This window comes from Dermacentor andersoni, chromosome 3, assembly GCF_023375885.2.
Source record: "Dermacentor andersoni chromosome 3, qqDerAnde1_hic_scaffold, whole genome shotgun sequence".
Classification (NCBI taxonomy): domain Eukaryota; kingdom Metazoa; phylum Arthropoda; class Arachnida; order Ixodida; family Ixodidae; genus Dermacentor; species Dermacentor andersoni.
The window spans coordinates 126,280,630-126,308,491 of NC_092816.1; the positions used below are offsets into that span (position 1 = coordinate 126,280,630).

The following is a 27,862-nucleotide window of genomic DNA, read 5'->3' on the forward strand; positions in this document are numbered from 1 at the left end:
CTAAACACAGGCAGGATATGTTTTTTTCACTAAATTATGCTGTCAAAAAGGCAGTGCTCTCAAAAGATGAAATCTCCGCAATAAACTGAAGTAAATATTTTGCAACTTTCTTTATCTATATAGCCTGCCATATACCAAAGTTTCGCAAACGCCAGCTCGACAATGTCTCTGTCCTTTAATCTCCAGAGAAGTGGTCTACCATCTTTGCTACGTACACCAACCAAATCTACAGCGGCAACGATACTGTTGTGTACCAGGAATACGTCTTGCCCGTTCTCGTAAACCTCATCAAGTCGAAAGCTGTGGGGTACACAGGGCTTCGCCACCTGATCACCTGGAGCATGTTCCGGCAGATGGTGCAATACACGGAACCGAGGTACTTCGCGTCCAAAAAGGCCATGACCGACGCCTGCTACGATAGCGTCCTCAAGGTCATGAAGCTGGCGGCCGTGAACCCTTACCTCCGAGCAAGTACGCCTGCCTACTTCCATTCTACGCCAACACATTCCTTTTGCGGTGAATTTTAACTGAACTATTTACAGGGGAAATTCGCCAGAAATTTACAACCCTACATTGATCTGACATTGTTAAAGCAAAATGTGACGTGACGAGGTTCACGCATATGCGAGTAATACGTGGAGCCAAGCGGAGCGAAAGAAGAAAAAAAGAACAAATGGGTCAAATGGGAGAGAATGGTCTTGCGTGAGACAGGCGTCATGTATGACATTTCATATTCATGTGGGGGAAGCTACGTTGGACAGATTACTTATTTGGATGTCGCATAATATTCTACATAAATTTATTTTGTTTATTTGACCTTATTTTATTTAGCCATTCGGAATGTGCAACTTTTCGGTCAATCCTTCAAAATAGGTATACGCCACTGTGACGCAAATATTGAAGATTTACATTTATTTGTACGTCTGTAGTGCTGCCGTGTACATATTTCTGTCATCCCCAATCTACCCTTACCAAGCAACAAACATTTCTTACCTACTCACGCGCTTGCTCTCTAGACATGTCGCACTGTTCATCAGCATGATTTTTTTTCTTGAAGTTACTCGCGCCTCCTACGTGGCCTAGGGCATAAATATAACGGGGATGCGACTCCAGCGCCAATTGCGTTATTTTAATACAAACACCAATTCTTGCGCCAAACTGCGCCGAACACAAAAAATTGACGGACATATTGCGTCACATTGCGCTACAAAAGCTTCGATATGTGTCCTCCTGCAGTGGCTGCGAAGAGCGAGCGCATTCGTTTTCTGAAAAAGAGAGCAGCCGTTCGCATTCCACACAATGCGCAACGGTGCCTCCGGCATACCTTGTCGTTATTTTTGCGCTTATAATAAAGGACTTTTCGGCGTGTCCAGCAAGTGGTTGGCGTGGCGCGGTCACTCCCAGCTGTCGTCGCTGCTGTCGGAACAGCCAGGGCGGCTGTGATTAGAAAATTTAGAGTGCACGAAAATGCAGCTGAGAGGGTCGAGCGGCGCTGTGCTTCCCAGCTGAAGCGCAAAATAACGAAAGTAGACTGAGGGCGCTGCAAGCAAACTAAATAAAGGGACGCGCGCACTGCAGCTGGTTCAGCGGAAGGGCGCCTCTGTCCCTAGGCCGGTATAGCGTAAAGCTACTCCAATCTGTTGGTAGGTCCATATGCGCAAAGCCTACGTTATTTTGACCTATCGCGAAGGGTAACGACGGATTTGGAATAAAACAGATTGGAATAGTTTTACATGATACGAGGAAGCCCTGGTCTATTAGGCAGAAAGGGCTTTAAAAGAAGTCACACTTTCGAGTGAAACACAAAGCATCGATTGCGACAGCAAACTAGAAGACAGCTATACGAAGTAAGGATAGTAGTTTTACCGCCCATGTAAACTTGTAAACATTCCCTTACAAAATTAACAAGCATGGTGACACGCGCGCACGAAGAAACGTGAACACATTTCACTCGATCACCGCTGGAGTGAGGAAGTGCGGAAGCAGCAACGAGCGAAATGACCTACGTGCTGCCTCTCGTTTCCACGCGAATTGAGCGACGAAAACACAGCGCCCACGAAGCTATCATCATTCGCCACGTGCGCTGTCTCCATCGCAGATTGCTTTAACAAAAAAAAGGCCTGCGTGGTCGTGCCAGACGAAGCAGCCGCCGGAGTAGGACGCACCCCCCCCCCCCCCCCCTGGTGCTTCGCCCGCGACGGAACACAGCGCGCAGTCTCCCAGCGTATTTCTCTCGCGCGCGCGAGGTTGAACCGCCATCTTCGGCTCGCCGTCGCACGACACAGCACACGGCGCGGGACAATGATGTTATCATACTTGGGCTTTGTAGAGAACGCCACCGCACTGTCGACGACCACGACATACATGGGCCTGGTGGGCTCATATAGTTGATGAACCACAGTAGTTGATAATTCTCGCTTGTCCGTAGCCTCCTGGTGAAGCACATTTCCAGGCAATTCACCTACACCGCCGAGACATAAAACAAAACGGTATTTATAAAAAAAAAACGTCTTGCGCTACTTTTCGAAATTTCGGACACACTAAGGCTGAATTCATGTTTTTGTTATCACTACTACAGATTAAAAATCTACAGGCACTACTGCCATAATTCGCATGCACTAGACGGTTGAAGTATCGGCGTAATCTGCTTCCTAATTCAGCTTAAGACATTGCATAAGGCAGCTGTAGAAAAGCGCTTAGGCTGGTTTATTCTGGGTCGTCGTGCCCTCGAAGTGCGCTGCTTCGAGGCCACGAACTTCAGGCTGACCGAACTTCAGACTGACTTGTTAGAAATTACTCCAAACTGCCATGTTTACTGTTCCAAGCTGCTCCAAAATGCTATTTTGTCCGCTCCAAACTGCTGCAAAATGCAATTTTACTTGCTCCAAAAATTGCTCTAAAATGGCTTTGGGCAGTCCCACCCCTGTAATGTAGAAGTTCACGTGAGAGCAACACAACTAAAAAAGAGGCCGCAAGCTGTACAGCACATGAAGAACCGCTTCACTAGAGATTTGTTGCAAATATAAATCAACATATAAGTTACAAACTGCAGTTATATTTTGCACAGTATCTCGCACGATACGCAGCCGCAAGTGTCCTTCGATAAACGCTGCTGTTTACAATAAAAACTTATTTATCGCAGGTTGCGCTACCTGATTTCCCTGTGACATTGACTGTACAATTTATGGCCTCCAAATTGGATAATATCCTGCTGGGGCTTTCAAAACGGCTCATCTGGACTGAAAACTAGATGATAGCGTTGAAAATGCTATAAAATGCAATATAGTATCATATTTTGCAGTGTATTGTTACGTGTTATATCATACAGAATAAAAGAATTTATTGCGGCACAATATTTCTTTAGAATGGAATTTTGCAGCTCACAGGGAATTCACAGAGTGATCTCCCTAACAAGGTTTATTTCTTTTCTTTTAATTATCGAGAAAGTTTGAATTGGGGGGGGGGGGGGGGGGTTGAAGCAGTATTTCAGGTACGTAATTCGTAGAGCACCTAATTTAATTTTCGTTAATATTGTGCAAGAAACCTCTCCCCCACACCCACCCCAAGCCGCACATAGATAAGAATAAGGAGACCGTAAGTGCTTGATTTATTTTTAGTTTCCAACAGGCACCAAGAACCAAAGAAAGTATGAATGATTATGACTGGCTAGCGCTGAGTCACAGTGTACACGCATTTACTCCTCACGACCAGCTGTCACCCCGGAAATGCTCCTTGAGGCTGAAGAAATGATGCTCGCAATCCTCACCGCCTTCCGAACGCTCCTGGTGTCATCGACGTGGCTCAAGGGCACGGCGCGAGTGGCTGCAATTCGAAAGCTGTTCTACTTGCAGTACCACATTGGAGGCCCGAGCAGCCGACGCCATGACGCCGCCCACGTAGAAGAGCTTTACGGTGAGTGGTCCTCTCTTTTTTTTTAAAGAGAGACAGGGACGATGGAGACGTTTCCTAGGAAGCCAATTTGCGCGAAGGTCAGGATCTGTGGAGCATGGTCTCTTCCAATTCATTAATGAATAACGGTACCAGACGTCAAACACAGAGGACACAACAGGTTCGATGCTCACCGCTAAAGCTCATCAATTATATATCATTAGAGATTTCCTTCACTTCTCTATTGAGCGTCAGATATAAGGAAATATTAAGACACACAGTAAAGCATGTGACTGTTTTACATATGCACCACCGATGTCCGTGTGCTCGTCCTGGCAGTAATTGTGTGGCTATTTCAATTTTAGCCAAAGCTTCCACTATATTTAGCAGACACGATACACATTGGTGGGTTTATATTGTTGCAGGAAGAAAGCAGGCCCACGAGTATAAAATAACGTATATTTACTACTGGCGTATATGGCGCTCAGGCAACTGCCAGACTTCGTCTTCGTCTATTCCAATTGAACTTCTTCGTTCCCTTCACCGTAACATCACCCTCCCGGTGGAGTAGCTCCGTCCCGGTGCAAGTTATAAAGCCTCACGTAATGGGGGGACATAGGGCTTAAGCCTGGTGACGTGAACAACATCGCTGGTCACGTTGTGATGCACTGAAGGCTGACCGACTGGGGCGATCTCGTATGTCACGTCGGACACTTGGCGTAAGATCTGGTACGGACCACAATACCGGCAAAGTAGTTTTTCCGACAAGCCGACGCGACGTGCAGGCGTCCAGAGAAGAACAAGGGAACCAGGTGAAACATGGTAGACTTGTTGCCGAAGGTCGTAGCGTCACTCTTGAGAAGCTTGCGAGACTGTGAGGCGATGACGGGCGACATCTCGGGCCTGGGCGGCTAAGTCAATAGCATCTCGAGCGTAACCAGTGCTGGGTGATTGTGCTGCGGAAGGTAGCAACGTGTCGAGGGGCAAGGTGGGGTAGCGGCAATACAAAAGTTTAAATGGTGAAAATCCGGCAGTGTCGTGACGGGACGAGTTGTTTGCGAAAGTGATGTATGGTAAAGGGACGTCCCAGTCACGGTGATTGTCGGAAACGTACATGGCCATCATTTCAGTTAGCGTGCGGTTGAGTCGCTCGGTGAGGCCGTTCGTTTGAGGGTGGTACGCGGTGGCAATCTGGTGTTCTGTAGAGCAGGAGCGGAGCAGGTCATCGACGACCTTCGATAAAAAGTAGCGGCCGCGATCCGTCAGCAACTGTCGAGCGGCGCCGGGGTGCAGGATTACGTCGTATAGTAAGAAGTCGGCGACATCTGTAGCGCAGCTGGTTGGTAGCGCTCGTGCGATGCCATATCTCGTGGCATAATCAGTTGCTACAGCAATCCATTTGTTGCCTTTGATAGAAATTGGAAAGGGGCCAAGGAGGTCTAGGCCCGCAAGAAAGAAAGGCTCTATGGGGATATCAATTGGTTGAAGCAAACCAGCGAGAGGCGTAGCAGGCGTCTTCCGGCGTTGACACAGGTCGCAAGAAGCGACAGAACGGCGCACAGAGCGATAAATGCTGGGCCAGAAGAAGCGGCGCCGCAGGCGGTCATATCTACGAGTGATGCCCAGATGTCCAGCAGTAGGAGCGTCGTGAAGTTGCTGGAGCACGGCTAGCCGAAGGTTCTTGGGAACGACTAGGAGGAGCTCCGGGCCGTCAGGACGAACGCTACGACGGTATAAAGTTCCATCGCGCAAGGTGAACATCCGCAGGGACGGGTCATTGGGCGAGGAGCTTAGCCGTTCCATAAGTGTTCGAATAACAGGATGTTTGCGCTGCTCGTCGCCAATATGGAAGAAGGCGGAGATGGATAGAACACTGATGTCGGTGTCTGCATCGGCATCGTCCGGTTGATCCACGGGATTGCGGGGCAGGCAGTCAGCGTCTTTATGCAGGCGCCCTGACTTATACATAATAGAATATGTACATTCCTGGAGACGCGATGCCCAACGTGCAAGTCGTCCAGTTGGGTCCTTCAAAGAGGAGAGCCAGCAGAGGGCGTGATGATCGGTTACGACGCAGAAGCTCCGACTGGAAAGGTACGGCCGGAATTTCGCGACCGCCCATGCGAGCGCGAGGCATTCTCTCTCAGTAACGGAGTAATTTCGTTCGGGCGTGGAAAGAAGGCCGCCAGCGTAAGCGATGGCACGGTCTTGGCCCTGGTGACGCTGAGCGAGGACAGCGCTGATGCCATGACCACTCGCGTCAGTTCGTACTTCAGCGGGCGCCTAAGGGTCAAAGTGTGACAGAATTGGGGAAGTTGTAAGCCGTTCAATCACGGTAGAAAAGGCTTTCTCCTGCAGTGGTCCCCAAGAGAAAGAGACGTCTCTCTTAAGAAGGTCAGTGAGAGGGTGAGCGATATCGGCAAAATTGTTGACAAATCGCTGGAAGTAAGAGCATAAGCCCAGAAAACTACGGACATCGTTTGATGAGCAAGGTATAGGAAAATTTCGCACGCCGTGAACTTTCTGTGGATCAGGTTGGATTCCGGCGGCGTTTACGAGATGGCCGAGCATGTTAATTTCACGGCGACCGAAATGACACTGGGAGAATTTTAGCTGAAGGCCATCCCTGCGAAACACGGAGAGTATGGTTGTGAGGCGCCGCAAGTGGCTCTCAAAGTTCAGCGAAAACACAATTACATCGTCGAGGTAACAGAGGCATGTAGACCACTTCAAGCCGAGCAAGAGAGAGTCCATCATGCGCTCGACTGTAGCTGGCGCATCGCATAATCCAAACGGCATGAATTTAAATAGGTACAGACCGTCCGGTGCGAAGAAGGCGGTTTTCTCGCGGTCCATCTCATCGACGCTAATCTGCCTATAGCCGGAGCGGAGGTCAATTGATGAAAAGTATTGGGATCCGTGAAGGCAGTCAAGAGCATCATCAATGCGTGGCAGGGGATAGACATCCGTCTTTGTTATCCTGTTGAGGTGACGGCAGTCAACGCAGAAGCGCCACGAGTTGTCTTTTTTCTTTACTAAGACAACCGGTGATGCCCACGGGCTACTGGAAGGTTCAATGATGTCCTTGTCCACCATCCTGTCTACTTCTTTCTGTATGATGGCCCTTTCTGTTGCGGAGACACGATATGGCCGCCTATGAATGGGGCTGGCGTCACCGGTGTTGATGTGATGCGTGACAACAGATGTCTGGCCAAGTGGACGGTCGTCGAAATCAAAGATGTCCCGAAAAGATGACAGGAGGTGACGAAGAGCCGTTGTTTGCTCGGAAGGAAGGTCAGGGGCGATCATCTTAGAAAGATCCAGAGCAGGCGTCGCAGGCGTCGAGTACGGATGAGTGGGTGACAAAGGTCCGTTGGTACTGACGAAGGATTCACAGGTCAAAGAAGAAATCTCAAATTCTTCCAATGGAGTGATATGCGCTTTGGCGATACCGTGTGGCAGCGCATGCGACAAAAATCCAAAATTGAGGATGGGCACGCGAGCGCTGTTTTCGCGGACCCGGATTGAGGTGCTAGGTAGGGCGATATTGCGCGACAAAACCACGTCAGTAAGCGGCGACACGACGTACTCGCCATCAGGTACGGGAGGACAGGGCGTCAGGAGGACATTTGTAGCCGCCTGTGGAGACAGCCTTGCAAACTCAGCAGAACATAAGCAGTTTCTGCCGACGCAACAACAAGTTGTTGCGTCGGCAGGAAGCGGCACATTCAACTGTACAACACCTGCGTAGCAGTCAATTTGGGCAGAGTGTTTCGAAAGGAAGTCGAGGCCGAGAATTAGGTCGTGTAAATAGTGATTAAGGAGGATAAATATAACGGTACAATGGCCCCTAATGGCCACACGTGCTCTGCACATTCCAAGGACCGGTGATATACTACCATCGGCGACTCGCACAGTGCGTGGTACGGCGGGCGTCAGAACCTTTTTGAGCCTTCGGCGGAGAGCAGCGCTCATAACTGAAAGCTGCGCTCCTGTGTCAACGAGAGATCTAATAGAAACGCCATCAACTTCAATGTCCAGTAGGTTTCCACATGTAGGCAGGGCCAACAGAGGATTTGCGGGCCGGGTTGGAGTTGCAGCTTCACCTCCGGGAGCTGCACCGCCTAGTTTCCCGAAGCGAAGCGACCGGTTGCAGAAGGGGACGAAGAGCGGTGAACGAGAGGCGAATGGGACCTACGAGCTCGCGGAGACGGGGAGCGGCTGGATCTTCGTGGAGCACTGTCGGCGTTGATGTTCCTAGTCGGCGTATAGGGCGAGAAAGTACGATTGTCTGGTACTTGGCGGTAGTGACTCGGAGACGACCCCCGACGAGGCGACGACCAATGGTTGCGGCAATGACGGACAATGTGTCCTATACCGGAACAGTTAAAACAGATAGGTTTATCATCCAGTGTGCGCCAGTCAGCTGGGTTGCGACGAGGGGGAGGAAAGCTTTGCGTCTGGGAGCAAGCGGCCGGAGAAATCTGGTAGGTGTTTGTATGGCGGACCGAGCAGAGAGATGGAATGCCCAAACTTGCTATTTCCTCCCGAACGACCGCTTGTATCAGGGAGATAGCGGGCGCGCTTTCCCGACAGTCAGAACGAACTGGAGCGGGAGCCATGGCCTCAAGCTCACGGTGAACGATGCGCGTGATTTATTCCGGTCCTTACGGCTGAACGAAGCGCGGCGGGCTTTCACAAGAAACTGTCGCGGCGGTATTGGGCAATCGGTCGAAAGTTTCAGCGACGCGGCGGCCCTTCGCTTGTTCGAAGCGCCGGCACTCCTTTGTAATTGCATCCACAGTGGCACAATCCTTGCACATCAGGAGATTGAAGGCATCGTCTGAAATACCTTTGAATATGTGACCAATCTTGTCTGCCTTGGTCATGTTGTTATCAGCCTTGCGACAGAGGGCCAGCACATCCTGTATGTAGACGATATAAGATTCTGTGGACGTTTGTGCGCGACACGCAAGTTCTTTTTTTGCCGCCAGCTGACAGCGACCGACAGGTCTGCCAAACAGGTCTCGCATTTTTTCTTTGCAGACATCCCAGCTCGTTAGGTCAGCTTCGTGTGTGTCGTACCATCGCCTCGCAGTTCCTCTTAGGTAAAATATCACGTTTGCTAGCATCATTGTTGGATCCCACCTGTTCTTGTCGCAGACTCGTTCATACACCGTAAGCCAGTCCTCGACTTCGGCGTTGTCCGTGCCACAGCATGTCCCTGGGTCCCGCGGATAAGTGAGGATGACCGTTGGCATGGGCTGCTGAGGCGTTGTCGCTTGTTTCGGTTGGTTTGCCATTGTGCCGGCAGGTAGATGACGTCCGCTGCGAAGTTCCGCGATTGCACCCCGCACCTTCCACCAAAATGTTGCAGGAAGAAAGCAGGCCCACGAATGTAAAATAACGTATGTTTACAACTGGCGTATATGGCGTTCAGGCAACTGCCAGACTTCGTCTTCGTCTAGTCCAATTCAACTTCTTCGTTCCCTTCACCGTAACAATATGTAAGGATCGAGCGCGAACGTAGAAGCAATACATCACGAACAAGATAGAATTTATCGACAGGAAATAGAGAAAGGTCGACTTGAGCTAGTGTGCTCTAACTTGCTACTCTGCCCTGGGGAGGAGGGAAGGGGAATGAACGTATTGGGATGGGCTGTTATGATGGGACAGTTGGTGAGTGCTTATGTATGTTAGACACTGGCCTTACTAGAGCCACTCGTCTAGCTTGGTGTCCTGCTCAAACATCAACAGTGCTTTACTTGCCCCCATTGAAGCTGCAGTGTCAGGCCATGGGATGAGGACAGCGTGCTCCGACAGCGGTTGCCTGCGAACGCTTGCTAGGAAACTTTCTAACGTGCTGCGCTCCAGAATTCTGGACAATAGCACACAGTTCGCCTTGTGCCTGGCGGAGCAATGAATATTGTTGCTGATATTGCGAGCTCCTGCTCCAGCGAGAAACAGCCATTTTGTTAACAGGAAGGTGGTTTTATCAGCGCGAGGTACTTATCGAATTCGGTTGCAATGCGTGGCTGGAGCTCACAAACAGCAAAGCTAAAGCGATGTCAAAAAGCGAGACACATGATCTTTTTTTTTAAGCTTCCCAGCTCATGCATTTTAATAACTCGGCATTGCACAGCGTCACTATTGGTGATTTTGCCGCTCTTTTCGCAGTCCTTGGTGTATTTATTTTAACGCAGAATCTGAGTTGTACCCTTAGAATGTCAGGCGTCTTACATAAGGATGGATATACTACAAACAGTATCCAAAGGATCATACTCTACAAATCTTGGCATTCGCTTCAGTCACGTATACATGAATCACAGGATGACCTCAAGAAACCAGATTACCGGAAGAAGCCTTAATGTTGCAGTGTACAAAGACAAATTGTTGGCAAATATAATGATTACGGCGGTGGCGATCAGTGAAAGAAAAAGAGCAAAGCAACCGTCTTCCTTCATTATTACGATTCTGACACTATTAATCTGTTAAAGTAGTTACACTTGCGTTTTCGTTCTGGCTTCTTTGTACTCGTCTCACATAGGCTATATTTTTAGAACCTTTGCCTAGGCGATACACGTCTTCACTGTTTCTTTGTTCATGGATGACACGACGGTTGTAGTGTTAGCGAAACAACTGACAAGCACTATTATACATAAGCAATGATCCGTCGGCCGTCAAAGGAATCTTCAAGGTGCAGTCCTCGCTTGGAAAAGAAGACATCTCTTCGTCAGATTTCTTCCTAACAAAAGCAAGACTTACCCAAACGCTAACTATGGCCTGAGGCCTCAACTGCAGTCTCCCGGGTGGCATAATAAATTTTACCATCGTATAAAAGGCGCTTCAGTTGTATACAATCAAATAAAGTTAAAGAAGCTGCCACTTGAAAGACATAGAGCACGAGAGTAGAATAAATTTGCTTGCATGGAATTTTTAACTATGATTTATTCTAGTACATATGAATAAGCGATTACGTTCAGAGTTAAAACGAAATCTATGTAAAACACTGTTTCTGTTACTTAAAAAAAATATTGTCGCAGTACAACCCGGACAGTAGACAGGGAGACGTTCAAGGGCCGCAGGACAACTTGTTCAAATACAAAACAGGCCAGAGACACGTCTTCTTCGTCCTCGCCGAATCTCACTGGCACACTAGATGAAGTCCGTTAATGTCCCTATCTTCGTTGTCGTCTGCAGAGAAGAATAGACGCATCATTCGTCCCTCCATAAAAGAGCATCGTACGGATGCTAGACCAGAAATGTCACTTGCGGAAGTAAGGGTCTCTCGCATAGTTATTCGCTCACATATGGCTTCATGCGGACAACGTGCACAAGTTCAGGACGGGGCGTGCGGCCCCGCGTACGATTCGGACTATCGGGGACGACCTCGTACGTGACGTCACTGAGTCGGCGCAATACTCAATATGGACCTAAGTATCGCCTTAACAGCTTCTCGGAGAGGCCTCGTTTCCGTATGGGTGTCCAAACCCACACTATGTCGCCGACGTCATAGATTACTATTCGATGGTGAAGATCATAGCGCCCTGCTTCGTAGTCTTGCTGCTGGCAGATCCGCAAGCGCGCGAGTTGCCGAACCTATCTGCGCGTTGCGTAAACACAGCGGCGTCCGTATCAGTGTTGTCAAAGTCATGTGGAAGCATCGCATCCATCATCGTTTGTACATCCCGCCCATGAACAAGGGTTAACGGAGTCATGCGCGTCGTCTCTTGTTTCGCCGTGTTATGTGCAAACGTGATATACGGTAGGATGTCGCCCCAATTTTTATGTTCAACATCCATGTACATGGAGAGCATGTCTTCAATTGTCTTGTTTAGGCGTTCTGTTCATCCATTGGTTTGTGGATGGTAGGCGGTTGATTTCCGATGCGCCGTTCCACTTAGCAGCAAGACGTGATCTAAAAGTGCAGCCATAAATGCGGTTCCTCGGTCTGTTATTACGACGGGTGGTGCGCCGTGCCGCTGCACAATGTGCTCAACGAAAAAGCGCGCCACTTCGGCCGCTGTGCTTCTGTGGCTGGCCTTTGTTTCAGTGTAACGTGTGAGTTAGTCGGTTGCTACGATAACAAAGCGATTCCCTGCAGTATATGTAAGAAGCGGACCCAATATATCCATTCCAATTTGGTCAAATGGTCTTCGAGGAACCTGGACGGGTTGCAGGAGGCCGGCTGGTTTCGACGGAGGCGACTTGCGCCTCTGGCAGTCGAGGCAAGTGCGGACGTGATGTTTCACGGTGGTGTTAAGTCTCGGCCAGTAGTACCTCTGCTGCACTCTGACCAATGTTCTCGTGTAGCCTAAGTGACCAGAAGTCACCTCGTTGTGACAGGCCTGAAGCAGTTCCGTACGAAGAGCTGCAGGAATGATGAGCAGATAGGGGGACCCGGTCGAAGAAAAGTTTCTTTTGTAGAGGACTTTGGCCGGCAAACAAAACGACAACAGGCCTCTTGCGAAAACTCTTGGCGGTTTCGCAGATTTGCCCTCTAAGCAATTGATGAGTTGAAGCAACTCAGGGTCATTCCGTTGTTGTTGAGCGATGGGGGATGTGTCCAGAACACAAAGAAATGCCGAGTCTTCTTCGGGTGGAGCAGACGACTCTATCGCCGAGCGTGACAGGCACTCGGCATCCGTATGGCGTTTCCCCGACTTGTACTTGACAGTCATGTCTAACTCTTGCAGCCGTAGGCTCCAACGCGCCAGTCGCCCCGAAGGGTCTTTAAGGTTTGTCAACCAACAGAGTGAATGGTGGTCGCTGATAATTGTGAAGTGGGGCCATATAAATATGGGCGAAATTTCATAGCCGCCCATACTACGGCGAGGCATTCCTTCTCAGTTGTAGAGTAATTAGCCACTGTGCGTGAGAGTGTTCTGCTTGCATAGGCAAGTACTCTTTCTGTGCCCTCCTGCAGCTGCACAAGAACAGCTCCCAAGCCAACATTGCTGGCATCAGTGTGGAGCAATGTAGGGGCGGTCTCATAAAAGTGAGCAAGCAATGGTGTCTGGAGACGTTCCCGCAAGTCATTGAATGCACCTTGCTCTTCGTCGCCCCATACAAAAGCACCGTCGTCTCTCGTCAGGCGGGTTAGCGGCGACGTAATGCGAGCAAAGTCGGCAATAACCCACCGGTAATAAGCACAGAGGCCCAGGAAGCGCCTGACAGCCTTTTTATCGGACGGTACGGGAAACGGTGCTACGGCGGCAATTTTCTCAGGATGTGTGCGAACACCTTTGTGGCTGACGACGTGAGCGAGAAACTGTAGTTTCCCGAAGCCAAAGTGGCACTTCTGCGGCTTCAGAGTGTGGCCGGCCGACCGGATGGACTGCAGAACCGCTTCAAGCCTTTGGAGCTGTTGTTCAAAAGTTGCGGAGAACACGATGGCGTCGTCCAGGCACACTAAGCATGTTTCCCACTTCGGACCCGAAAGCACAGTATCCAAGAGGCATTGGAATGTAGCAGGGGCAGATCACAAGCCTAAAGGCAAGACTTTATATTCGTATGGGCTGTCTGGCGTCACAAAAGCAGTTTTTTCACGGTCTCTCAGATCTCCCTTGATCTGCCAATATCCGCTATTTAGGTTCATTGAAGAGAAGTAACGCGCGTGACGAAGCCGGTCCAGTGAATCATCTATACGGGGAAGCGGGTACACGTCTTTCTTTCTCACTTGATTTAGTTTTCAGTAGTCCACGCAGAAACGCAAGCTGCCGTCTTTTTTCTTAACTAGAACGACAGGAGATTCCCAGGGACTCGATGGTTGAATCACGTCGTCTTCCAGCATTTTTGTCACTTGTTGTATGGCTTCACGTTCTCTGGGAGCCACACGATAAGGATTTTGGTGAATTGGTGTTACCGTATCCTCTGTAATTATTCGATACTTCGTTAGAGGCGTCCGTTCGACGCTGGACGTCGACGCAAAGCAGTAATTGAACTTCGACAATAGCGTGAGGAGCCACTCTCGTTCGTGCTGCGACAAAGCAGTGCTGATGTCAAGTGCAGAAGCTGGGTCTCGCGTAGGTGCTTCTTCGAGTAGGGAACAGCAGTCGGGAACATCCGCAACGCCACCAAAATAAGCCACAGCCGTGCCCTTCGGAAGGTACCGTAGCTCTGTGCTAAAATTGGTTAGTAACAAGTTAGTGCACCCGTCGGTGACATTTACGACTCCTCGTACGACCGAGATACCGTGAGTAAGCAACAACGTGGTTATTTGGTCGGCAACTCCCTCGTAATGAAACGGTGCGTCACATGCTACCAAAACAAGGGTACATGATCGAGGTGGGATGACGACGTCGTCTTCTGCTAGACGAAAGGAGTTGCGTTGCGGCGATAAGCAATGTAATAAACCAGGGCTTCTATAGAACGTAACAATGTGGTCCGGAATGTTCAGAAAATCCATTCCAGTTACCAAATCTTTACAGCACACACGAAGAACGTTGAAAGTGGCTACGAAAGAAGAATTCCGGATGATAATTTTAGCAGTACATCTTCCAATAGGCATCAGTAATTGCCCGCCTGCCGTCCCTATGTGGGGTCCCGTCCGTGGCGTCTTTACTTTCTTCAGGTGGAGGGCGAGTTCCTGACTTATTATAGTGAAGTCGGCACCAGTGTCGACTAACGCTGTCACCGGCTGTCCACCCACCAAAACATCAATGTCGGCGCTCACAATTTCTTCGGTGTCCGGGTTATCGGCTTCACGTCGTTCTACGGCGATAGTGTCGGGGGCTTTTTATTGTCTTTCGGTGGGCCTGCAACCTTACCCCCAGAGGTTGCCGCCTTCAGATTCCCCGGCGTGGGCTCGGCGACCTTTGTCCTCGGAGGTAAGTAAAAGTACGTCCTGTAGGGGAAGGCATCTGATGTGGAGGGGTTGGGGAGCGCGAACGACGGCCGAAATCGGACTGAACATGCGGCACAGATTTGTCATTCGGGTGCGCTATTGGAGGTCCCTGAAAAGCAGTTTCGTCGCGGCGGAGCATGGAGTCGTCATTCACACGTCGACCATAGGACCACGGACGAAAAGGTCGAAATGATGTGTCGCGATGCCAGCAATGACGCGAAATGTGGCTGGCGCCTCCGCAGTGAAAACAGAGTGGGCGCCTATCGACGGTGCGCCATGCGTCGGTTCTCCGAAATGGGCCGTCTCGTAGTGTCGTTTTGCGGCTTTGACCAAGGCGCTGAGGACGGCGGCTGGTGGTATGAGTGTAGCTGCGTAATGGGTGCGCGCATCGAAGGCTCCTCTTGCGACGGCGACCAAGGATCGACCGTCGGAGGATCGTGGTACGGCGGTGTGGTTGTAACGGGTGGCGGACATCGGACAGTGGCTGCGTAGGTCATGGGACGCAGGGGATCTTGAAGATCGGCTGCCGGTAGCGCCTGCCTGATTTCACCACGCACCACTCCGGCGATTGACGCTACGGGTCTATCCACTGTCGGTGTCAGAATCTTTTGAGTTTCTCTGACGAGTTCTGTGATCAACTCCCGCAAGGGCTTCTGATACTCACCAGTCACTGTGGCGGCATTGATTGTGGTGCTAGTGGACAGTTGATCGTACTGTCTGCATCTCTGCAGACATACTGTCTGCAATAGCCGTAGCCTCTTTGATTAAGTCAGAAACGCTGACTGGTGGATTCCGCACAAGTCCCGCGAACAACTCCTCTTTTACACCTCGCATGAGGTAGCGCAACTTTCTTTCTTCGGTCATGTTTGGGTCGGCTCTACCAAAGAGGCGGGCCATGTCCTCGGCCAACATTGTGACCGACTCATTAGGTTGTTGTAACCGTAGCTCCATCATCTGCTGGGCGCGGTCGCGTCGGTCGGCACTCACAAAAATATCCGTGATTTTCTGACGAAAGTCATTCCATGTCGTTAGGCTAGCTTCGCGGTTTTCGTACCAAGTACGGCCACTGTCGTCAAGGGCGAAATAGACGCGGTAGAGCTTTTGCTGCTCAGTTCACTGATTAATCTGTGAGACGCGTTCATATTTGTCAAGCCAGTCTTCAATGTCTTCGAATACTGCTCCGCGATAGCGATCGGGAATCAGAGGATGCAGAACGGTTACTTGCTGCAGACTGGAAAACCGGCTGCTTTGAGGTGCTTACGCTAGGTTGGTTTCGGCCATTGCGAAATGTGAGGAGCTCCTGGAGAGAGGTGGTTGAAGGGGGGAGAACTCCGGGGCGAGGCCTAGCAGCCGACGACTAAAGCGATGCACGGGTGTCGTAAATGGTGATAACGCGTCCGGGCTAGAGGAACGACTCCCAGAAGGACAACCGAGCATCAGGCGCGGTCAGTACCCAGCAATATTTAAAACGTTATATTCAGTATTTATTTTTCATTGCGATAGCGTTTACATGGACCCTCAAGGCGAATTTCTGCCGTCGGAGTCAGTGGCGCACTGATAATACCTTACGAAATGCAAGTGCGATAAAATCACGGCCAGCCACGCGCCGTATGCTGTAGGTGCGAGGGAAAGCATGCGAGCGTCAAGATAGTAACATGGTAACTTGATGCGGCCGCGTCTTCTCGTGGACATTACAGGAAGGCAGGAATAGTCTGCGCCAACATTTAGCATGATAAAGGGGGACAAGCAGAGCAGCGCGCTCATCCGCTTATACTCCGGTCATGGCTGCACATGGAATGGCTGAGCGTGGTCGCGTGTCTTCTCTCATGGATGCAGTCGGCGGTGTGCTCGATGGTTAGCCGAAGCGAGATAGCTGATGACTCCGTGTCCGCTGTGCTCAAGGGCGCCTGGTTCGTGTCGAAGCAAGAGGCAGCACGAACGGGAACGCGCTCGCCCCTCCTGCCGCTCGTCATGACACCAGTGTTCTGATAGCGCATTCCGCAGCCATCGAGTCAGAAGTGTTCTTGTTTTTTTCCCAGTACGCGCGTGAGGTCGTTCTTCTTAATTTGGTTCGTAAGTGTTCACAGTAGGCTGTTGGAAAGCTACTAACCTTACTGATTCTACCTGTCCAATAAATTGCCATCCCAATCAATCGTTCGCCTTTCATGCATAATAGCGACATTTTATGTATGAGCATATCGCGGTTTATTCAAAGAATAAGTAGGTGTGTTATATTTATGGAAAGTTGTAACGAGTCCGAACGCAGTTAGGAGAGTGCACTAGTAGCTTTGACAAAGGGAATATGACACTTCTGAAAATAATATCGTTTCAATAAAAGAGCGTAGCATTGGTTAGGCATATCAAAATGCTAGTCCAACTCGCACCTCACGAGCAATATGTTGTTTAACGCTAAATACTGTATACTTTCATTGGAATAACTGAAATAGGTTATGCAGCAGAGATGCACACAGAGGCACCTATAACCCAAGACTATTGCAAATCTTTTATATTTCTGCCATCAGCCCTTCACGATTGGTCAAAACTCTCTGGGATTACCGCAGCTTCGCCACTCTGTTCAGCTACGTCAAGAAAACCGTGTATCAGATGGGGAATATTATATGACGTGGGCACACCAATTATACATTAGCCCGAACTAAAGAAGAATAATCATTTCTGATTCCACAGCATCTCAATGGCCGTAATATGGGGATGGCCGTTGAATGGACGTAATATAAAAAGAACGAGGTCGAATGCAGCCAGACAAAAATTTTCAATAATGAAGCTGCCGAATTCGTTCAATCTGAACCGAAGAAATTTAGGCGTAGGATAGGACAGTGATAACTTTAATAAAGTGCCGGCAAACGACGGTTTAATGCGTCGTGACGCTGGCCAAGCGTCGACCCGGGCTTGGCCAAGCGTCGACCCAAGCGTCGACACGGGCCCAACTGGGCACTAGCCCATTTGGGCCCGTTTGTAGTGGGTCATGTGGCTTGTGCTTTTCGAGCACACGCCGGGCCTGCTGGACGGCCCATAGTTGTGAGTCCTTGTCTGCAGACTTCAGTGCACCTTGAAGTTCGGGCGGGTAAGTCCTGGAGGTAGCTGCCGTCGGTAACCTGGCACAGTCCCATATGACGTGCCATTGGTCCGCAGGACCCGCTGCACAAACACCGCACAGCTCACTCGGATAGAGCTCTGGGTGAAGCACCTGCATCATTGCGGGGGCAAGGAGTGACGCGGTCTGTATTTGCCTTAGGATTACGGCCTCCCCCCGACTGAGTGCCGGTTGGGGAGGTCGCATTGTCAGTAGAGCTAAGCGGTAACACTTCATTACTTCGGCATAACTGGTCAATCTGTCTTTGGTTTCGAACCACCACACGGAACGGTCACTCTCGGTGGCGCTGAAAGTAAGCGCTCGCGCCGCCGAATGGGCCGTCTCGTTGTGGTTCAGTGAAGATGCACACTCGACGGCGTGCGCCGGGAACCACTTGATACGGATGATGCTGCCGCGGTCTTGAAGTTGGAGCTTGCCGATGATGGCGGCCGCCGGCGCGCACATTCGCCCCTTGGTAAAGTTGTGCTCGGCATTCCTCGAGTCGCTGAGCACGGTGCGACACTCGCCCTCGGTGATCGCCAGAGCGATGGCAACCTCCTCGGCGTCTGTGGCGTTCGTGCACCGCACGCTCGCTGTCGTTGTCTTGGTGCCGGTAGCCGCCGCAACGACGACTGCCGCGAAGCCTTCCCGCTTGTATTCCGCGGCGTCCACGTACCGGGCGTGCGGGTGTTGGGTGCGTTGTTCAGTGAGGGCCTTGGCCCGCGCCTGCCGCCGTTCTTGGTTGTACTCTGGGTGCATGCTCTTCGGGATGGGTTCTACGTAAATGTGGGCCTGCGCCTCATCTGTGATCTCGCACGGTTGCCGGCTGGGAGCTTGGGGGTTGTAACCCAGGGACGTCAGTATACTGCGGCTCGTCTTGGTTGTAGAGGCACTCGGTTTGTACGGTGAGCTGCGCCTCGGCTATTTCTTCTAGGGTGTTATGGACGCCGAGCTGCAGGAGCCGAGCCGTACTCGTGCTCTCCATTAAGCCCAGCGCCGTCATGTAATCCCGTCTGATCAGCGTGTTGATCTTGGTCTTGTCAGTGACGTGCCAGTTGAGGTAGGCCGCAACGTAGACGATGTGACTGATCACGAACGACTGGACAAGGCGTGCGAGACTGTCTTCACGCCTGCCCGCATGTCGCGTAGAGACTCGGTGTATGAACCGGATGGCGTCTATTGCCTTGGTGGTAAGCTTTTTGTTTGTCTCGTCCTTGCGGCTGCTCTTGTTGAGCAGCAGGCTCAGGACTCTAATCTTGGAAACTTCGGGAATGCGTTGCACCGATGCAGTCACAATCTTGATGTGGTCACACTCATTTAATTGAAAGGAATGAAAGGACAGACATAATTGAAGCCAATCATGATCTCATAAAAGAACCCAGGGTAATCTCTGATACTTTATTAATTATATTCAGTGGGTTTTCACTGAGACCGATAAAAATGGGCCTACCGAGCGCTTTTTTGACTCAGAGTGTGATTTAATAACAACGCGTGAGGGTGTATTGACCATGTTGCTTAATTTGAGAGGTAAAAAAGCTGTAGGGCCAGATGGAATTACGAATGCATTTCTTAGACGTTACGCTGAACAGCTATCACAGCCAGTAGCTAACCTCTTTAGTCAATTTTGACGTGAGGTTCGGGTTGGTTGGCATAAAGCTAGGGTTGTTACTATACGTAAAAAAGAAGATCGGTTACCGGTTTCGAACTACAGGCCAGTTTCTATTACCTGTTCCCGCTTTAAATTGCTTGAACATGGGGTCGCTAAATATATATACACATCTTTAACACATGAGAAAGTTCTGACATGCCATCAACACGGTTTTCGCAAAGGAATATTCACAATTACCCTGGTTGCTACAATTCTGCTTGATTTTTCGAGTGTTTTGGATTTGGCAGGACAGGCTGACGTACTGTTTTAGATTTCTGGAAGGCATTCGATAAAGCTCCTCATAGAAAAATGTTGTAAGAACTGCAGCAAATAGGGCTTACAGGGTATACTGTCCAGTGGATAAATGCTTACATCTGTAATAGTGTAAAGTTTGTTCCGATAAAAAAAATATGAGTCCACAGCGCTGCATGTCAGTTCTGGTGTTCCCCACGGGAGTGTCCTTGGTCCGCTTTTATTTATAATCTATGTGAATGACTTGGTCGATGTTGTTCTCCAAGATGTAAGCATTCGAATATTTCCGGATGTCTGTCTTTTGTTAAAAAATATCCTCTAGAGGCGATCAAAATGTGTTACAGACAACCCTTATGTCCATTGATGATTGGTGTAGTAATTGTAATATGGTTTTGAATTCTGAGAAAGCTGTTCTTTTACGCATTACGAGAAAGAAACATTCCGTGACTTCAACCTACGTTCTTCGTGATAATCAAGTGGCGCAAGTACGTAGGTATAAATATTTAGGCATTACTGTCAGTAGCAACTCTAGTTGGACACCACGCATAACAGATATTTGGACTAATGTGCTTCGCAAATTGTGGTTTTTACGGAGACAGGTAAAACATGCTCCCCCTAGGATTAAACTTTTGGCTTACAAAACTTTCATTCTGTCTAAACTTGGATATGCTGCACTCATATGGCATCCTTTTATAAAAAAAAAAGATACTATGCTTCTTGAAAAAATACAACGTAAGGCAATCAGATTTATTTTTAACAAGTATCGACTACTCGACCACTTTGGCCATAACATAACATTCCTTTGTAAAAACGAAGAGAAAGGTCACTTGTATAACGTTTTTGATCAAAATCTTCTCGGGAAAGATTGCACTACGTGTACCATATTGTGTCCAACCAGCCACTGCTATGATAACCCATCGTAAACATAATCAATTAGTTATTTCAAGAGTTATTAGTTATTCAACAGTTATATTACCCGAACAGTTAAAGACTGGAACTCCTTCTTGTGCTTCCACCAAAACAATTAGCGGTGGCTTCTACTCGCATAGGTATTCGACGGTGACAACGATGGTTGTAATGGGGGAGTTTTCCCAATAAAATATTTGCTCTGAAAGCGGGGAGCTCGTGCTGACGTAAATAATATAGCAGGGACTCAGGCGACATCGTTCGTGAACAACGCCTATAACTTCCTGTAAGAGCAGTTCGTACCTCGGAAACTCTCAAAACGTAATCACTTTGCTCTCGCAGCAAGCTACAGCTGCCTCTCCACCTAATTACCTTAATAGAATATAATCCACAATGCACGCTGCACCCCTTCTTGTTCTTGCCAATATCATATTCATTCTCCGTACAGTTATAATTGCAATCTTGTTTGTCAGGTTTCTTTACTATCCTCTTACACTCGGCCCTTGCTGAGGGAGGTAAACAACAGAAAAGGCAGTAAAGCACTCATAAACAAAGTCCACAATGTTTTACAGCGTTTTACGGTGTTCGTGCCATAGAGCTATAATTCGAATATAAAATGTCAATGCCGAACACATGGTAAAACTACAGTTGCGGAGCATTTAAGCCTGGACATTTCACAGGTTTACGCTTTGTTTTTTTACAGACAGAATATGAATTAGTGGTTGGGTTTCACATTCCAAAGCAAAACATGAGCTACCAGAGATGCCCTAGTAGAAATTTCTAAATTATTTGGTCAATTAGGGCATTTAGAACGCTACGAATTGTTTACTATTCATTTCCTTTACATGGGAACTTGAGCTGAAATGAACATCCTACATCGTGCTCAGTTGCATTTACAGCGTGCCGTAAGAAACACTGTGGTGCCTTTCACCTAAAAAGTGCAGTATTGCACTTCCAATGACAGTTTTTTATTGTTATTAGCGGCGGCGGCCAAACTACATCTTAACATAAGGGATAATAGGGTCAAAATAGGCATCAAAGAAGTGATAACTACAAGAAAGTCGAGCCTTCCGGCCATACACTTTAATACATTTCAGGCACCTACAGATAGTATCATGGTATATGTGCAAATTATGTCATAATTGAACTCGTGTGTTGCATTTATTTTATTACGTTGCACAGCTCCACTACCCGACGTGGACCACAAGCGGTTCTTCACGGCATGGAGGAACGCTCTGTCCTTATCACGCCACCAAGTGTGGGCAGATCAAACGTCGTGGCAGTTCGACGAGACGGAGGTGAACGCCCACTACACAAAGAATTTGAACATCGTAATCATACCGACGGCGATACTGCAGCAGCCTCTCTTTTTCTTCGACAGTCCACCCGCCCTGAACTATGGCGGAATTGGGACGGTAAGCAGCGTGGAGTGTTTAACCATCACATGATCAAATCACGAGTCCTAGCTTGGCTAAGAATATGTTCTCGCAGAATCCAGGATTCTTGGGGAATTTTTTTCGCTAGACACTGACCTACTTGCTTAATCGAGGGAGTCATGTACAAATACAGTTCAGAGATATTATGCATATCCTAGATTTTCAGTGCAACTATTGCATTTGCTCTGCGGTACTACGTTTCTGCAGGGAAATTCCAAGCAGTTACTATGTTTTGACACAAAGAGCCTAAGCTTACTTGCGCTATGGTTGCCTACGTCTCAAGCCACGAGTCCCCTCACCTTGTCCGAGGAAAAATGCTGCCCGGTTGTTTAGGCGATACTGAATTATTGCAACAACCAGAACTCCTTGCGATGGCAAACTTTCGCCTGAAACACTCCTAGACTCGCCAGAGATATTAATCTTCATTCACGGGGATGGTAGTGTTTTCCTGAAGGAAACATGCGATGACCACATTTCAACGCGTTAAAGCGATGGGAGGGAGCTATGAGACGAAATGCTATACCCAATAATTTAAATATATAGACTATATATGCCAATATTCTATACGAGATATCAAACTATTCAGAATATTACTAAGATTGAATTTCCTGCAGCCTTCAATGCATGTGTCAAGAGGAAAATTTTCAAAACACCTTCGTACTGCCTGACACGGTGGAGATTGAGGTTGTAGGAATCTGACAACACCGTGAAAAACGAGCGGACCGAACTACTTGGAAGCACACTGCCTATCTGGTTCCAGTTTTGACACCTCGTTTGAGCACGATCGGGCAACTGTCTCTTCCTGAGAACAATTTCTTCATGTTACTACGCAGAACAACTTCGAGCGGATTCTCAAGTACAATGTTTTGCCGAGTATTCGAGGGACAGCACCTATTTCGTACCCATGAGCGTTAGGCGTGTGCTGTATTTCGTATGCCCGAAAAACGACCGTCCTCTTAAAGAAGAATCGCAGTTTTACCAGAAAGGCGAAGCGTGTATTCCGATAGCAAATTAGCACACAGCTATGCGCAATAAGGAAAGTAGTAAGGATAGCACCATGCACAACCTCCGCCGCAGTAAAATACACGCCCTGCTCCTTGCGCGGGAAGGAAGATGGTGAGATTTCTCCTCACCTTCCTCCATTGCACGCGCGAGATTGATCCACCACTATCAGCTCATCCTCACAGGCTTTTACTACAGTATACGGCGCGCGGTATACGGCGCGCGGGAATATGACGGGGACGCAGGAACTGTGCCTGGAGTGTCGATACATTTCATTCGTAATACAATACAAAAAGTCGTCTCAACAATGCTTGCTAACAACCTTCTCGTCGCCCTTTCACCATGGCAGATAGTGGTGCTGCAAGTCCTTCGTAAACATACTATTGCCAGATGCCTCGGGTTCCTCGCGTACATTCGCTGCGATACGGGAGAGATATTACTGAGGGCAACTTTCCGCTGGCGTCACCCATGTCTTTAATATTGTTTTTATTATTAAGTCCTTGCATCGGCCTTCTTTGCTGGGAAAACCAGTTTCAAAGCGAGTAACCGGAAACGCGTACTTCAGGTACAGTAGTAAATGAACTGCGCATGGTATTTTGCGTATGGGTACTGCGAGGAAAATTGGGGAGATTTTTCGTGTAGCGTTGTGCCAGACTGCTAGCCTAAGGCATCGGTACCTTGAGCATGCTTTGTAATTGTACTTTATTCGCCCCGAAAAGGGCACCCAAAATGTTTGCGTATTCCTAGAATATTTTACAAGAATACATTAACATACCCAGAAGTAAAAATTCGTGCCCACTGGCGAGCGAAAATTTAATGATAGATTGGGATGTGACCCGAACAATAGATTTGGCATGCTACTACAGGCGTAATATAATATAAGAAATCAAAATCGGAAGAAACACATTCGCCGAAAAAGAACTTGCACTCGTATCCACTCATAAAGTAGCTTTGAAAGGGGCAGCACTGAGCATCGCGTGATTAAAAATTCAATTTCTGGCGTATTAGGGCCCAAACAAGCGTAAGATTATGAGTTACGATGTAATGGGAGACTCCGAAATAAGTTTGACGAACTGGGGTTCTTTAACGTGCACGAGATGCACGAAAGATTGAGATATTTGCATTGAGCCGTCATCAAAATGCGGCCAGGATTCTGGACAGGATGAAATGCTGTCCAAGGGCCAGGATTTCATCCCGTGCCCTCGGACTTAGCAGCGCAACACCAGAGCCACTACGCCCACACGGCGGATGGCGGGGCAATGAACAAAGTGGAAAGTTGTGCTTGATGGCACCGGCAATGAGCAACATGTCATGCACTTCTGTGGGCAGCCGAAAGGACAGGAATGGGTAGCAATTTGATTATTGACGGTACCAGGAAGCTCCACTTTACTCCTTCGGTTCTACTAGAATGGTCTATTAGAAGACAATAGACTGTGAACATCTTCAGCATCATTGTGGCAAGATTTTATCATCCTCAAGACATTTATCGCATGTAGATTCAAATCAACAATATTTACGCAGTCCTTATGTACTCCAAACAAACATTAAAGAGCAAGCACTGGAGAAAAGTACCTGTTGTGACAGTGTTATGAATAATTTATTTCTGCATCATATTACCCGTATATAGCACTCACGCTTCAATGAATATATGAACAATTTATTCCTTTCAATGACTTCAATTTGATAAAGTTATCCGCAGACTTCATCGCACGGGCCATAACCACCTCTCTACGCCTGACAGACACACGGCTTGCATACGTTGGACAGACGTTGAGAACGATTTTACTTCGTCCATGTTTTTGCAAAGATGCATCTTTTCAAAAGCAAAGATGTAGTTTGCCGAACCAGATTTCCACAATGTACCCCTTCGTTAAAGTCGTGTCTAATCTTTGTCCAACTAAACAAACTTCACAAGTCTCTTGCTTCCAATACTAAACAAATGTGTCTTACATATTCCTTGGTTTTGCCGGTAAGCGGTGAATAGCCGCAGCGCCACCACTTCGCAAACGTCCATAGGGAGAGGAGGTGATATCAAATCGATGTCAATGACTTCGACGGCACATTAGTGCGTTCCGCTTCCGGAATTGATAAAAATTACAAGTTTAGCTTGTGTCAGGGACATTGAAAACAATTCTTTCATCTCCTAGAAGTTCTGATGTCGAATACGACAATCTACGGTAAATGGACGCACGGATGAACTGATGCCGCTGTCATCACTCATATGATTTTTTTTTCTTTTTCATGTGTTTCTGTAGGAATATGCGCGTTTTTTTTAAAGGGCCTACTTCTAGGACAACAGGCCCATTTGATAGTCGTGCACAACAAAGCGGGGTGGATATCTCAATGGGCGCAGTTAACAAAACTGCGATCTCGTTGGTATTGCATATTACGGAGTAGTTATCTGGACATTTCAAGATTCATCAACTTCGCGATTTTAAACATTGTCCGCTGCAACTTTAAACCAAGAGAAATAATGTGTACACGTCATTTATCTTCACTAAACACCGATGAGCCCTGTGCTTATATTCACCAAATGCAATATTGGGTGTTAGCTGTAGACCTCCGTAGTTCATAGCTTGTGCTTGGTCAAGTTGGTGATGATGCATCTCCCTGTGCAAAGCACACGAGGTTGCGAATTTCGTAACTTCTCATTTCATTTCTCATTGCTCTCGTCATGATTTGAGCGGATTTCCAGTTACAAAGGCTGCGCGACGGAATGACACTGCATGCGAGCCATCGTCTGTGACCAAACGATATGAGAAAGAGAATGGAACTTCGTAAAGTATGGCCTCAGAATCCTTTATTTTGCGAAGCCTCGAGCAACAACTACTTTACTGAAGAGAAGTAACAGAGTTGTTTTATAAAGCAAAGTGACACGGCTAAAACATTAAAAGCGGAAGTGCCTCACGTCAAAGCCTTCCCAAGTTCGGCGCTCTGTTGTTCATTATCGACTCTATCACTCTCGTTTTGTTCACATAATAATAATTCATTTCTTCCCCTCGCAGATAATGGCCCACGAAATAATGCATGGATACGACGCCGATGGCACTAATTACGACCGAAACGGAAATTTTAAACCTTGGGGAACGGAGGAGTTCGCAGTAGCATACAGGAAAAAAACGGACTGCATACGACGCTCACATGAATCTGTCGTGAGTAGATGCATTTCCATTTTTTCAATACCGCATGATTTTCTTACACTCTCCTCAATACGTGCCTATATCAAACGAGTATATGCTGCACAGGGAGCCAATAGCTTGTTCTGCAAGAGCCTTAATGTCACCATGGGAATTACGGCGATAACCACACTTGGTGATGACTGCATGAAGTATCTCTCTACAAATAAACATTGTGGGTCCTGGTCAGTGCTCGCTTGTGTCGTCTGCATTTGCGTTGATCTAAACTTATTTTTCTTCATCCCTGTTTTGCAAGTGTCTTGCACACTATGATTCCTGCCCGAAATCTGAAAATCCCGTCAAAAATGTCCAGATCTCATGGAATATTTGATTGGCTTCCTTGCCCTGGAGTGGCAAGTAGAAATACTAACTCGTTAGTCAACGGAATAAAAGAAAACACCTACATGCGACTCTTTTGGGCATCGGAGAGGCTATTGAAGACCTCGGGCTCAATTCTACAGTTACACTGCGCGCAGCGTCACCTTCTCACGACGACTACAGACCAGGTGTACTCGAGACTCCCTTCAGAAGCAAAGATGCTTAGCTCATCGGCATTTTAGGCACAGACCAAAAAGAAATAAGAGTATCACTGTAGCTCCTTAAGTAAACAAGTCTCGGCAGCAGTTCTTAGGCTCGCTTAGTACATTCGTGTGTATGTGCGCAAATATATTGCTATTTGTCTGCGTTGCCTTCTCTCTTTTCGTGTCTTTATTCCTTCACCCCTACAAAGCCTAGCAAACCATACGTGGACCTGAATAACCTGACTTAATTACACTCTTCTCTCTGTCCATCCCCCTACGGTGTCTCTCAAAGGCCGCGAAAGCCGTTAGTACGCTAAGCCCCAGTCTTTCTTTTTTTAAACCTCAACGATAAAAGGAGTCCAGCTGGTAAACTTATTCGCACACCGACAATTTTTTCAACATTACTTGCAGGGAAGCATGATGCCCCCGCAGGAGAAACTGGCCGACACGATGAAGTCGGAGAACTTGGCCGACTTTGTGGGCACCATGACTGCGTACAAGGCTTACTATTTGTTGCCAGGTCACAAGCGGAAGATGCAGCTGCCCGGCCTCAACATAACGGCCGAACGTCTCTTCTTTATCAACAGCTGCGTCAAATTGTGCGAAAAAAATCCCATGGCGGCGCAGCGGTACGCGTCATCCATTTCGCGCTGCAACGTGCCGCTCATGAACATGCCCGAATTTGCGACCGCGTTCGGCTGCGCAATTGGGACCCCCATGAACCCCCCGGTGAAGTGCACCTTCTGGTAGCGAAAAGCGCACACGGCAGCCACGTGGAGCATTTCGCGCCACGGTTCTGACTATTTTTGTGTACCCTGACGTCGCTGCTATAAACCCGGCCACGACTGTATCAAAGCTACAGCAAAAACCGTGCAGCTCTATGTTTCTTTTTTACGTCCTGTGCTACAACCGTCGCAAAGGGGGCACACAGAATAAATTTCGCTCTGTATGAGCTCATGCGCTTTGTGAACCGAGAAGTGTCCTAACACGTTCTTTGTGAAAACATGCCCATATTGGACAACTGACACCAAACGCGACGATGACATGGTACGCACATGAGCCCGCGCTTATGTAAGCGTACCTCACTACACCCATA

At 48.3% G+C, this 27,862-nt stretch overlaps 1 protein-coding gene across 1 annotated transcript; it reads left to right on the forward strand.

Annotated features, from left to right (window-relative positions):
• Window positions 1-341: 341 nt before the first annotated feature.
• Window positions 342-27,736, forward strand: LOC129386195 (neprilysin-1-like). The gene is made up of 6 exons (XM_072286893.1): window positions 342-471; window positions 3,712-3,912; window positions 14,664-14,717; window positions 21,814-22,046; window positions 26,075-26,221; window positions 27,178-27,736. Exons 1-6 carry the CDS (start codon window positions 342-344, stop codon window positions 27,514-27,516), a joined length of 1,104 nt encoding a protein of 367 aa, XP_072142994.1. The 3' UTR covers window positions 27,517-27,736.
• The last annotated feature ends 126 nt before the right edge of the window (window positions 27,737-27,862 follow it).

Bases quoted from the DNA above. Each gene is read 5' to 3' on its own strand.
- LOC129386195 (XM_072286893.1), top strand. From the start codon at position 342: ATGTTCCGGCAGATGGTGCAATACACGGAACCGAGGTACTTCGCGTCC. The intron at 3,913-14,663 runs GTGAGTGGTCCT...CCTTACCCCCAG, and splicing joins CCACGTAGAAGAGCTTTACG to AGGTTGCCGCCTTCAGATTC. The intron at 26,222-27,177 runs GTGAGTAGATGC...CATTACTTGCAG, and splicing joins GACGCTCACATGAATCTGTC to GGAAGCATGATGCCCCCGCA.